A 12649-nucleotide genomic window follows, 5' to 3' on the forward strand; every position below is an offset into this window, starting at 1 on the left:
GCTCTCCCCCCCCCCGAATATCTGATATAGCTCAACTCCTTAAAATGAAATAATAGCAAAAGTGAAAAGGAATTCATATAGTTGATCTAGCTGATACATAGGAGAATCTTGCTCAAAACTTTGATAATATCAAGACGGCTGAAGGTTTGCCATTTTTCAGTATTCCCTTTTCTCTGCCGTTATCACTTATCTACCAAACTTCTGTTCCTCACAAAGGATTTGAGCTCATCCCTCAGAGCCCCCTTAACATCGGGAATTATTCTAAAGTATTGTACTACATAATCACCTCCAACACCATCATCTTCTGCAGGCTGCCTCTCATCTCAAGCCAGGGTCATTTGTCCCCCACCTCTTCTTTTTTTTTTTTTTTTTAAACAGGCATCAGATTATATTGGATTTGTGCAAAATGAACAATGCAATTATTTTGCACTGACTGAACTATGAATAAATGAATGACTCCTATTTCATGCTGTGTATTCTTTTAAGTTAAGTCACTTTTATCAATTTATCATTTATTATAAAGGCCCTCCACTTATTAAAAAAATGCCTATTCAAACCATTTAATTTCATCCAATGAGTTTTTTTGTTTGTTTGTTTTGTTTTTTGGACAAGGTAACACTTGAAAGCAACATATACCAGCAGCCAGAGTGGAACACATAAGATTATTAATAAAAAGTTACTGAACTTCTAGGAAAGAACTGCTTGAGAAAGCGCCTAATTCATTTATCTGTGCACAAGAAATTGTCTCCCTTCTCCATTTCATCTCACCCTCCAGTGAAGTGAGATTACACAAAGGGCTTGTATTTATTCTTGAATACACTGGAGCTCAAGTTTCACGTAATCCTCAAGTCCAATATAGGAGCACTAATCAAGGTGCAACAGGTAACGTGGGTCTGTTTTGACTGAAATAAGTAGTGAAGAACCAAACATTCAACTGTCAACTTTAATAAAATGCAAACTGGAACTAAAGCTTGTTTAAAGTTTGACTTACTCCATTTTAGAAATCAAAATTTCAAAAGCTGGACCAGATGCAGACAACTTTAGACAAAACACATATGAGAGGCAAATTGTCTAGGAATCTAATAGCGTCTTCCTAAGGGCTTTAACCTAACAAGAGTTTACCCCTCAAAGTTCAAGATGAAAATCCACCATGATATTGACCATCTTTAGTAGCAAATTTCCTTAAATAAATAAATAATAATAATAAAATCTTTAGAGAGCACAATTTTTTTTCCAAGAAAGAGGACAGAATATTTTAAAACAGAAGCAGACCTGATTAAACAAACATGTTAAAGTGATTACAGCAGTAAATTCATGTGGAAAGTGTTCAGAGCAAAATCATAGTTGTTACTTTCAGCAAGGAGCAAGAGGCATTGACATATTATTCAAGCAGGCATTCAGAGCAAAATTATGCAGCATTGGCCTCAGAATTAGTGTATAAAGTGTTAGCATTCAAGCAGCATTTTATTAGATTTAAATTCTGTCATATGTTTCATTTGCTCACCACACTCTTCAACTGCTATGTTTTGTTCTGAAGCCTTGAGCACCTCTGCAGTAGTGGTACCACTTTCACGTCCACCTATACCACCCCAGTCATTGATGGTTAGACTGGGATGAACTTGGCTTGCAGCTGAGGCTTTGTGCCCAACTTCAGTTGTTTTAAGTTTGGTTTGGTCTTGTTCAGATTCATTTAAGCCATTATCTAAGACTTTCTCCTCCAAGGAAGAGCCTGAATAAACAGCAGGAGGAAGTGTTTATATTTGTTATTAACCACCCAGACTGTAATTCTACACTTCTAAAGGAGAAGTATTACTGGTACCACTGATGAATTATCAAGATCAGTATCTGTCCCAGTTCAGAGCAATAGTACCACCCTGTTCAAACACTTTTAGGGCCTGATTCTGCCCCGATATACCATACAACAAAGTAAAAAAAAACAAACACAAAAAAGCAGCAAGTAGGAGAGGAAATTCATTAAATACATAAGCGCATAAATGCTCCACAGTAGCATAATAAATGTATTTTTATACCACCAGCTCAATGATATCTTTTTGTACTGCACACTTTAAAAAAAAAAAAAGTAGTAGAAGAGGGAGAAGACTTAATTCTCTTAACATCAGCAATATGTATATTTAACAACCTTTGGATTGACACATGACTTGCTCTGGCAGTAAAGTTCTAAGGGAAGGAGGAGAGGAACTTAATCGCTTTTCCCCATGGATCAGCAGGTTTCTACTTAATTGCCTATGTATTACTTTTTTCAACCAGAGTGAATAACAATAAGAGAGGTAATGACTCTGTGCATCTCTATGACAGAAGGCGGCATTTAATAAAAGATATTTTGAGTTACCTGTTTTATGGATACTGGGTGAAGATGCAGAGGTAGGAAAATAAGGAACCTGCCCAATAGTACCATGCAGGATGGATAACACTGGAGTCTGGGCTGAAGGGAGAGGCTGGACCATAGCCTTTTCTGAAAGCAGTTGCCCAGCCTCAGTAGCAGAACGGAAAGGCTGAAAAGGCTGAGAGGTGGGTTGAGGCACCAGTTTGGGGATTTCAACAGGCCCTTGTATAAAGTCACTAAATTCTTCATCATCAAGAAAAACAGAGTGGGAAACAGATACAGCGGAATGGGATGATGTGGGATGATCTGTAAAATGGAATGAACACACAATGCAAAGTGATGAGGGAAAAAGGCTCTTAGGTAGAAAGGTAGGGAAAAATGATAAATATTAGGTATGCACAGCAAATGGGTGAGGAGAAACAGCAGTGGATACATTATTTGACAAAGAGATGAGAATAGTTACCCTTGTTAGCATAACAGAAATACATGAGGTAAAACTGAGCAGTCACTTCCCACCATGCATCTTCTTTCCCAGATTTTTTATGAAGTAAACACTTGGATTGAAACTTGATTCTTAACACTGGCTATGAAAGTATTCCATTCGTTTTAAACAAACTGGGTCAAAACAAATCAAAGGGTAATATCCTCAAGTGGACATAACTGCGGGGTGGGGGGGCAGCAGGGGTGTTCTCCCTCAAAGAAGCATTTTATCCTCAGAAATTCAACAATATATCATAAGATCCAAAATAAGTTTATATTCAATTAGACAGTTTTCTGATGGATCCCCTTCCCATAGTTACCCATCTTAACAAAGCTGACATGGGATGCGCAAGTCAATCGGCAACGGAAAAATCATCAGAAAAACACTTGTGACCTCGGAATTATTTAAGAGCAAACCCACAGAACAGATGAAGATTTAGCTGGGAAAAAGCTTGTCTAGACAAGCTTCATTTCAGGCTAGACACAAAACAAGCTATACAACTACAATTCAAAGGAAATCTTTAGTAGTAATTGTTACAAAGGTAGTTATTACTGAGAAAAGAGAATACAAACGGCTTCAGTTTGACCATGCCCAGGTAATGGTATAAACATAAGCTATTAGAGTACACTGAAGTCATTATACAACGTTTTGATAATACTTAGCACTTATATAGCACTTCTCAGCTTCAAAAGCACTCAGCAAAACATTAATTAATTCTTTGTCTAGGAAAAAAAACAAACTCAATTATAACATTTAGAATCAAAGCGTATAAAGGAAGTTACTAACGGTGGGCTTAACATTCATTATCAATTTACATGAGACTTCACATTAAGCACATCACATTAAGCTTTCTTCTAAAGATACAGAGTCTTCTAATGAAAGCCAAAATCTAATATTTCACTGTCATAACCTGAGAAAGCAAACAGCAGCTAGGATGACATTTCATTCTACAATGCAGAAAATACACCATATAAAGGTGCTTCTCGGAATCAAAATTCTCAGCAGAAGGAACCAAACATCAGAGTTCTGAATTGGAAGATGACAAACCTGGCTTTTTTGGATGCGATGCTGGTGTTGGGTGCATTTTAGCATCTCTAGAAAAACCATCTAAATTTCCTTTAATGGCTTCCAGTGCATCGTCTCGGCTTTTTTCACCTGTCTGAGACATGACAGAACATTTGAAAAACTGACAGTACAACTCAGTTTTCTTTCAACAGCCATGCTTGTTTAGCAAAAAAAATTAGCAATGCCTGCTGTTAGATTAAAACCTTCTTTCTCCAGCAACGCTTTTCTGAAGCATATGAACAAGAACTCTGCTATTTAGAAAGCGAGATTATTTTGCAGACCACAGAGTGACGGCGTTTCTCAGTCTTCAGACATACAGTTTGTGTATTAGAACAATGTATAAACATTACTCAGCTATTTGTATTCTTGCAGATGAGAACTTCTGAGCTCACTGGAACTGTCCAAAACTTAATAAAGTTAATGAACAAGCCACCAAACAATCTATTCTGGAAACTCCATCTGTTCCCAAATCTTACACACCAGGTAAGTTTATTTTTGAAAAGCTGATTTCATTTTCAACACCAGACTTTGTTTACATTACACCAAAAGTGTGTAAGTGTGTAAAGGACTGAATATTCCAGATGCTTTCCAAGATCTAATTTGATGCCTCAAATTTATATGAGGCATTATAAATTTCCCACTTATCTGCTTGTCAAATGAGACAATCCCATTAAAAGCCAAGTTAAAAAAAAAAACAAAAAAACCCCCACCACCCAGTTATTTAGGACATACCTTAGGTTTCACACTGCTCAAGAGTCTCAGCTTTTGTTTCTGCTCTTCAAACTGGCGTCGTTTTCGTTCTTCTTCTAAGAATTTCTGCTGGTGCTCAAATCTCTTTCTAAAGCAAAATGATGAAAAAGCTAAAGAAAGTATTTTTTCATTATAATTTTCATGTCAAGCTTCTTCTTGATTTTTCCATTTCTCCTTTCTCAAATTCAGGTGGCTTGGTGTACATACTTCCACTTTTCGCTGAATAGTAAGAAGACAGGCACTACTAACTTCATAGACTGCCTTCAAATGCAAAGGAGTGATCTTCACAATATTTTATAGTCCTAACTGCACTTCTTTCTAGAGAAACTATCAATAATAATTTTACTGTGTGGACTACACCTCCAGCCTATGCCTCTCCCATGAAAAAAAGGAGAATTTGCCAAGAGTAAATTAAGTGTCACTTACTGTTGTTCTTCTGCAAACTGTTTCTGCATGTCAGGGGTATACTGTGGGGCTGCTGGACGCATTCCTAAGAAAGGAGCCTGTCCCATGAAAGGCATTCCAGTTGCTTGCATTGGCCCTAAAGGCATGCCACCCTAGAACAAAAATCAATAATACAACTCCAATACAAAAAGCCAAACCACCGGAAATTACACCATGCCAAATTGTGAACTAGCTAGATCTCATAAAATTTAGAGCATTAGGTGTAATTGGATGAGAAGCCTCTGACCACAGACTGGCTGTTAAGAGGAAAAAAAAGCATCGGTCATTCAGTAGATGGCACTCTTCCCTCTCAATACAGAATCATAATTCTTAAAGGAATTTAAAAGGCAGGCTGCTCTTCTGGACAAATACAAAAAAAAAAAAAAAAAAAAAAAAAAAAGAAAAATGCTAACATACAAAGGGCAAGCTTAAGCAGGCTTTAAGGAAAATACAAAAAAAAAAAAAAAACAAAAAAAAACAGGAATTCAGATCCATGCAACCTACCTCAAGAGTGGGAATGTTTACAGATATCCCAACCTAAACCCTCTTCAGTACTATGCTTTGGGTCTTTTTTCCCTTTTTCCCCTATTCTAAGGGATTGTGTAATATTTTTAAATTCCATCCAGGAGATGCACTCTCCTAACCAACAATGGATGCTGGCAAAATTTGGTCTGGCCATTTTGCAAGCATAGCTTATCTAGGGGTCCAAGAGAGGGAGATTGTATAAGACAACAGAAAAGAGGACACTTGCCTGTATAAATTGCATCTGTATTAGAAAGGTTTGCTGATATATATAGCAATTAGCTACAGAAGAGTTAAAGACAGAAAGTTGCTTTAAGCAAGAAAAAAATGACAATGAAACACAGGAAGCAGGATAAATGGGAAAACTGATCAAGTGAAAAAAATATAGCACATTTAAGAGATTCTTTGCTCCTTGGAACAAAGGATTTTTCTTTATTTTAAGTTTATGAATTGCCACCTACATTTACAAAACATAGTTCTATTACCACCAGCAGAGGCATTACAAATGGATAAAATGAAATGAGGTAAATTGGCCATGATCAATCAAATTGTGTACATAGTGACGTCTTATCAGCTTATAAACGTCTCATTTAAAATACTACACAATATACCACCTTAAGAGCAGGAATGGAATTAATACAAAAGCAAAGCGAAAAAAGAGAAAGCATGAAGCAAAAGTAAAAAGACAGAAGTATATTGTGGGAGTTTTGAATTGCAATAGCTACTTAACAGTTCGATAGTATTACTAACCATACTTTAGAGTAGGTGGCATCTAATAGCTTTTCAACATCTTACTAACATTTTTGTTTCTGTTGCCGTTGAGGGACCACCCTTCTGTTACCAGACCTTGATGTAATAACACATATAAAAAATGAAAGGTCAGGTTCTATTATCTTTGACTGGACTATAACATCCAAGTTGCTTTAGAGGTAACTGATATTGTCCTTGCACTACACCCTCATTTCTCTTTATTCTACAACAGCAAGTAATATGCGCCAAACTCCCACACTCTCTCTATTCAGATCCCAATGAAGCTTAGAGAATTCTTTAAATATCAGAAATATATTCAAAGAGAATACTATCAAATCTGATGCCCTGCCTCAATTTATACCCACTAATACCCATGTTTCAGTTTCAAGCCAGGTTCTCCCCCGTTATCGCACCGCAGTTGAGAGGGCTACGAGGCTGGCTGTCACCTTTCGAACAAACATCAAAGCACCCATTTCAATCCACAAACACAAGAGTCACACACCTGCATGGTCATGGGTCCTGGAGGCATCTGAGAACCGTAATTCATGCCCATCATGCCTGGCATATTGGACTGCATGACAGAAACCATTGGAAACCCTTGCTGTTGCATAGGAATCATCCCTACGACAAAATATTAAACAAGGTAAGCTCCCTGTTAGTGTTAAAGCTTGTCTTTTGTTTTTGTTTTCCTATTAAGCCAGTACAGCAAAGGAAAGGAAAAACCTCTCAGTCTGGCTGGTTTCATAACTCATTCTGGTTTCATAAATAAAATAAATAAATAAAAAACATACAACACTGCAGGCAGCCACAGAATTTCCTTAGGTTAGGCGCTGGCCAGTCTAATGGAAGAAATGTTAAGGGGCTTCCCCAGCAACTAAGTTGATGAATCCCTCCACCATCCTACAGATTCTCTGTGGGTTTCTTCCCATCTTATTTCAGAAGGGTCATTTCCAACCATAACAAGATTTAATTGGCCAGGGTGACTGGCACTGATAATTCCCCATTTCTCTTGGAAGGGGAACTTATAAACTAGTAGCTTTTGAAGATAAGTCAATGGGAGATAAACTCGTATCGTTTTCACAGTCAAACTCCCACATTCTAAGCTGGCTGGATAGATTAGTTAGACCACTATCCGTATTAGAATGATTAAAGTTTTATCAGTAAAAGCTAAACTTAAACAGAATTAGACAAATCAAGCTGGAATGTGTTAATTCACTGAATAAAGCCAAACGGATTATGTTTCAGTATTTTCATATCTCACATTTTGCTATCTTGGGAGACACATACTAACAGAAAATACAGATGTGTTACCAGCACTCTGAGACAATTATAACGGTGCATAACTTAACATCATAGGTAAAAGCACTCCAGAAGGGACATGACACACTCGGGAGTAATCCATAAATCAGTCCCTGAGAAATGGCGTTTTTTAAGAAAATTCTCCCCTCCCCTACAATTTCTCTCTGCATTTCCCATTAATTAAACAAACAGCACTGGAATAGGAATGAGAACAAAGGTAATTTAAGGCTGAGGCTCTCCTATTGTATTAATATTTTCCACACAGGTTGCACCTCTTGTCCCAGGGTCTTGCTGTGCTTTGTAAATATTTACCAGGTCTTGCAACACCCACACAATATGGGCATACACAGCTGGTAGATGAAGCATAAAGAGGTTAAATACCACGTTGAAAATAATACAAAAATCTAAAAGGCAAATTCAGGTTCAAAATGGAGTTTTAGCTCCTAGATCTTTAATCTAGCATTCTGGTAATAGTGCTTCTTCAACATTATATATAAATTTTTACAAATAATGTTGCAAGACTCAGCTTACAGATACTGAATCGAAGCGAAAAACAGCTAAGAAGGTCACCTAATAGTCACATTTCTGAGCATCAGCACAGAACAGAAATTACTTTAAGTTGTTTAATGTATCTAAACAAAGGAAAGAACTTAGCGCTCAGAACCTGAAATTCATACATACCTTGAGGAGGGCCTAAACCGCCTGCTACAGGAAACATGAAGCTGGGGATGGAAAAAAGGCACATGAGAGTCTGTAATTTTAATGCAACTTCTCTACAAAAATGAATGAAAAAGCTACCTTGACTTGCATGTCAACACCACCACCAAACTCTCCCACCTTTTGGTCAGCATATGCACCTGCTACTGCAGATTTCACAGAACAGAACATCCCTACGTTATGGAAAAAGCCATCCCTCCCAGGGATCCTCAGGGGAGATCCTTCGAAATGACGGAAGAGTTGCACTGGCACTGTCAATATTGTCACAGGCAGCAAAACGAAGGAGAAACATATTTCACCTGCTGTAATACTACTAAAGTGGTTTTGACTCATCTACATTACCCACCAAAGAGTTTTCAGCACCTTTATTAACGTGGGCTAGGCCTTCAAGAACTGCAGAATGAATAAGCATCTCCTGCTGGAGGCATCTGATTCAGCAGGATCATCAACTGCATCAGGAAATAGTTCTCAGCTGCTTAGGAACAGTTTTTCTGCAGACAAATAAACTATCCAACTAACTAACAACAAGTATCACAAAATAACGTCTTTTATATTTTGTCAATTACATCTAATTAGAAGAAAAATAGCAGAAAATGGAAAAAAATATATTCATGAAAGTATCAAGGGCTAGGACACCTGAAGGAAGATCTGTTAAAAATTCAACTGAAATTATAATGGCAATTACTAGCCCTCACTTTGAAATGAAAGCACGTGCTGTGCTGCCAAACAGGAAAAAAGACCTAGTTTAGAAGTCTCATTTGCAAGCAACACTTTGAATGAAGTTCTCATCTGGTAAATTACTGCTGACGTATGTTTCTATGTCCCAGCCAGCTATTACATCAAAATACTATGCAAAGAAACATATTTATAGATATTCAATATCCCTCAGCACAAGGGTGGATTTAAAAGAAACTGCCAAAAAGGCAAAGGAGAAAACGGTATCATAAATGACTGCAGACAGTTTCTAAAAACCTTCAGTAAATTCAGAAAGACATCCTGATTTATAAATATAAAAGAGTGATGTAATAAGAGTACCAAGATAAAATAAGGAATTCAGCTTGTGGATAAATGCATAATTTAATTGTAACTACCTATAATACAGACAGCAGGTTACATGGTCACCAAAACCACCTACATTATTCTCCATTTCATCCTCTAACTTGGAATCTTTTTAATACCTTAGCTTTTTCTTTTGCCCTAACCACCAGGATACACACTAATTTCTCCTTCCATAACTAACACACACTTCTGTGTTCCAGCAGGCCCAGGTCTTATCATTCTTAATCACCACCACAATTTTTAGTTTCTGTATTCGAAACACTAGGTAGATGCACACTATCTGACCTCAAAACAAGTGCTGGGACTATCTGGATGGGATTCAGATCAAACAGTCTAAACTGCGACCAAAATATACTGAACTGATGGGTGTTCAATTTGGTCATTTTAACCCACTTCTTAGCATACAAGTATTAATATCATGAAGACAAACAGCTGACTTTAAAAATCCTAGATGGACCCATGACCCCCATCTTGGTCAGAAAGGTGGTTTTCTCCATTCAAGGGCTGAAGTCCAGCCAATTAACTGGATCCTGCCTGCATTGGATTTCACCTATGGAAATAGTTCTTCTGCCACCTGTCAGCAAAGAGTGCCACCTTGGTAACACATCCTCTTAAAACGGGTGTAATTTCAGATGTGTGGAGTTTTTGACATAAGTCAGACCCACAAGTGCAACAATTTTAGGCATCAAAAAACCCACACAATTACTTGTTTCTTCAGAATTACAAAACATTAAAATTTAACTTTTAAAAGCTCACAAGTATCAAAAGGCATTCTCAGTTTCATGTTTTCCCTTATCCGTGGGGAATCTGGTCACGGAAACAAGAATTCTTCCAAATTAGCAAATGTAATGTCATCTAAACAAGCACTGCAAGGTACCATTGCTTGTTGGAAGCAAATAAAGGCCAGACTATTAAATATTTATCCCCTTCTACAGAACTCCTGATTTATTTATAAGCCTCCGATGAAAAAAAAAAACAACAAAAAACTGCAGCTAATTAGAGGAGACTGAAAGAAGAGCTACTTAAACAAAAGCAGCAAAGCAAGCTTCTTTAACACGGTATTCTGTATGTGCGGCTAGGATCCATCACAGACCTCGCTCCAAAATTTAGCTATGCAATTGCCTAGATTAGCCACAAATCCACATGCGTAATCCCCCATGAATTGCTTTATTCAAACAACAAACTTTTTTTTAATCTCTGAAAAGTAGTCTAGAAATAAAGAAAAGGTATATCTACACATATCAAGCTAAAGCAACTGATTCTCAACACTGAAAAAGAAAGTTGTCACAGYAAGTTCTTAGACAAAACTGAAGCACTATAGAAAATTACGGAACTTGAATTACTATATATTGATAGGAGCAGTATCTGAAGTAACTTTCTTTTAAAGGAGACTTTTTAATTCCAGGTGTCTCAAGAGAATTACACAATAAACAGACACCTTAAAAAAAATAAATAAAAGGATGAAACTGTCCTATTTTTAAGAGGGGCATGATAAAGTAAGTAGTCCGTAAGACCAATATACTACTTTGGGGCTAAAGAACAATTATAACCAGCTGAAGGTATGCTCTAAAATGACCGAATACGCCTTCTACACAATGCAATCCTTCGACTCTGGTTGTTTAAAATACATAGGCTAGTTGACTACTATCGAGCACGCTATTTTAATATAGTTTCTTATTTCCCATTATTTTTACAATGGATTTAAATGGACCTGTGGACATTTCTGTCATTCTCAACAGCAGACGCACTTGACCACCTAGGTTCACGCAATCAGCCATAATACTTTGGGTAACACAGCAAGAAAACGTAATGTAGACAGAAAGATACAAACTATGTATTCTATTTTGCGCAGCGTTTACCACAAGGAAAACAAAGCAACGTGGTTAGAATAGAACTCTCAAAGCAGTAATATAAATCTGCAAATTTCTATCAGATAAGTAGCTTAGATATGGAGCTTCAAAAAAAGTCAGCTTCAGTCAAAAAGTATGAGTGTAAGGAGAAGCAGCTCCTTTTCTGTATTCCTATTTTACTGCAAAAGCTCCAAACTACACATAACATTTTCCCATCTATAACTGGATTTTTACATCTCCTAATTCCTAGTGAATACAATTCTATCAGTACAACATAAACTAAGTCATAGTATTTTTCAATAGCAAATTTCTACCCAGAAGTCCACAACAATGAAAGAGAAACAAAGCAAAAAAAAAAACACAGAAAGAAACTTTTCCTCTACTTCCAGTCTTCAAACTCAAAAAACCCAAAATATTAACAATGAGAAACAGGGATTTTAAAATCCTCTTATTTTTCAAAATCTAGAGTTTATTAACAGTTTTTGTTACTTGTTTTAATCACGTATGCTTGCTAAGTAGACAGCGTTGCTCTAAGAGAAGGATGGATGGTTTATTCAGCCGCTCGTAAGAACTTTTGCAGATTTGTATATATGGTGAAATACAAAGATAGCCTCCTATCCCTTCCAAAATATGCATACACCTAAGTATATACTTGAGCTTTTCTCTTCCCAAATGCTTTGTAAACTGTATTCCCAGAGCACCTATGATGCCTGCTCATAAACGCAGAGCAGCAACCTGGCTAAAGACAGCCGAAGAAAAGCTCCCTACACACACGCGCGCACGTTTCCGGCAAAGGTTGCCACAGCGCAGACCTTCCCTCACTGAATTTATGCCAACACAGACAAAACTGCATGTTTTGGGTATCCAGGAAGACTCAATGAATTTAAATTCCCTTTGTCGAAGCACAATTTACCCAACTTTGTGCCTCTATAAAAGTAGGACAACAGATAAATAGCACATAAGAGCCTAGGTTAAAATACGTATTTTAACCGGCCCCGACCAGCAGCCTCCGACGCTACCCAAACCTCCGGCACCCAAAGAGCGCTCGTGAGCCGCACAAACCCCTTTCTGCCCAAATTTCCGAGGCGGCAGCCGCGGAGCTAGACAGCAGAGCGGGGCACAGCCCCCCAAGTTTGGGGACCAGCGCCCAAGGCCAAGAAGGGGGGGGGGGGAGATAAGGTGGGAAGCCAAAAAGGGAGCAAATCGCAGCAAAACGCAGAGGCACCCTGGCCCGAACGCGGCCTCCGGGGCGCACCCCGGGCGCGGGGCCCTGCCAGCCGGGTCTGCCCCCCCGCCGCTGCCCCACAGCCCCCCGCCGCTGCCCCACAACCCACCTGCCCCCCCGTGCCCCAAATCTCTGCCCCCCTC

The 12649-nt window shown here is 38.1% G+C and overlaps 1 protein-coding gene across 3 annotated transcripts in view; it reads right to left on the reverse strand.

Moving 5' to 3' along the window:
• Nucleotides 1-12649, reverse strand: part of SYNRG (synergin gamma) — a 46745-nt gene that overhangs the window by 30969 nt on the left and 3127 nt on the right. For 2 of the 3 annotated variants that reach the window (XM_026081572.1, XM_026081571.1), the window contains exons 2-6: nucleotides 8337-8377; nucleotides 6859-6977; nucleotides 5067-5197; nucleotides 4623-4728; nucleotides 3873-3984 (exon numbers count right to left, since the gene is read on the reverse strand). In XM_026081572.1, the coding sequence (XP_025937357.1) occupies nucleotides 3873-3984; nucleotides 4623-4728; nucleotides 5067-5197; nucleotides 6859-6977; nucleotides 8337-8377 (509 nt within the window). Of the gene's footprint in view, nucleotides 1-1504; nucleotides 1730-2350; nucleotides 2651-3872; nucleotides 3985-4622; nucleotides 4729-5066; nucleotides 5198-6858; nucleotides 6978-8336; nucleotides 8378-12649 lie in introns of all 3 variants that reach the window. The other variant, XM_026081570.1, reaches the window with a different exon arrangement.

The sequence above is a fragment of the Apteryx rowi genome, unplaced genomic scaffold (assembly GCF_003343035.1).
Source record: "Apteryx rowi isolate R43461 unplaced genomic scaffold, aptRow1 scaffold_554, whole genome shotgun sequence".
Classification (NCBI taxonomy): Eukaryota; Metazoa; Chordata; class Aves; order Apterygiformes; family Apterygidae; genus Apteryx; species Apteryx rowi.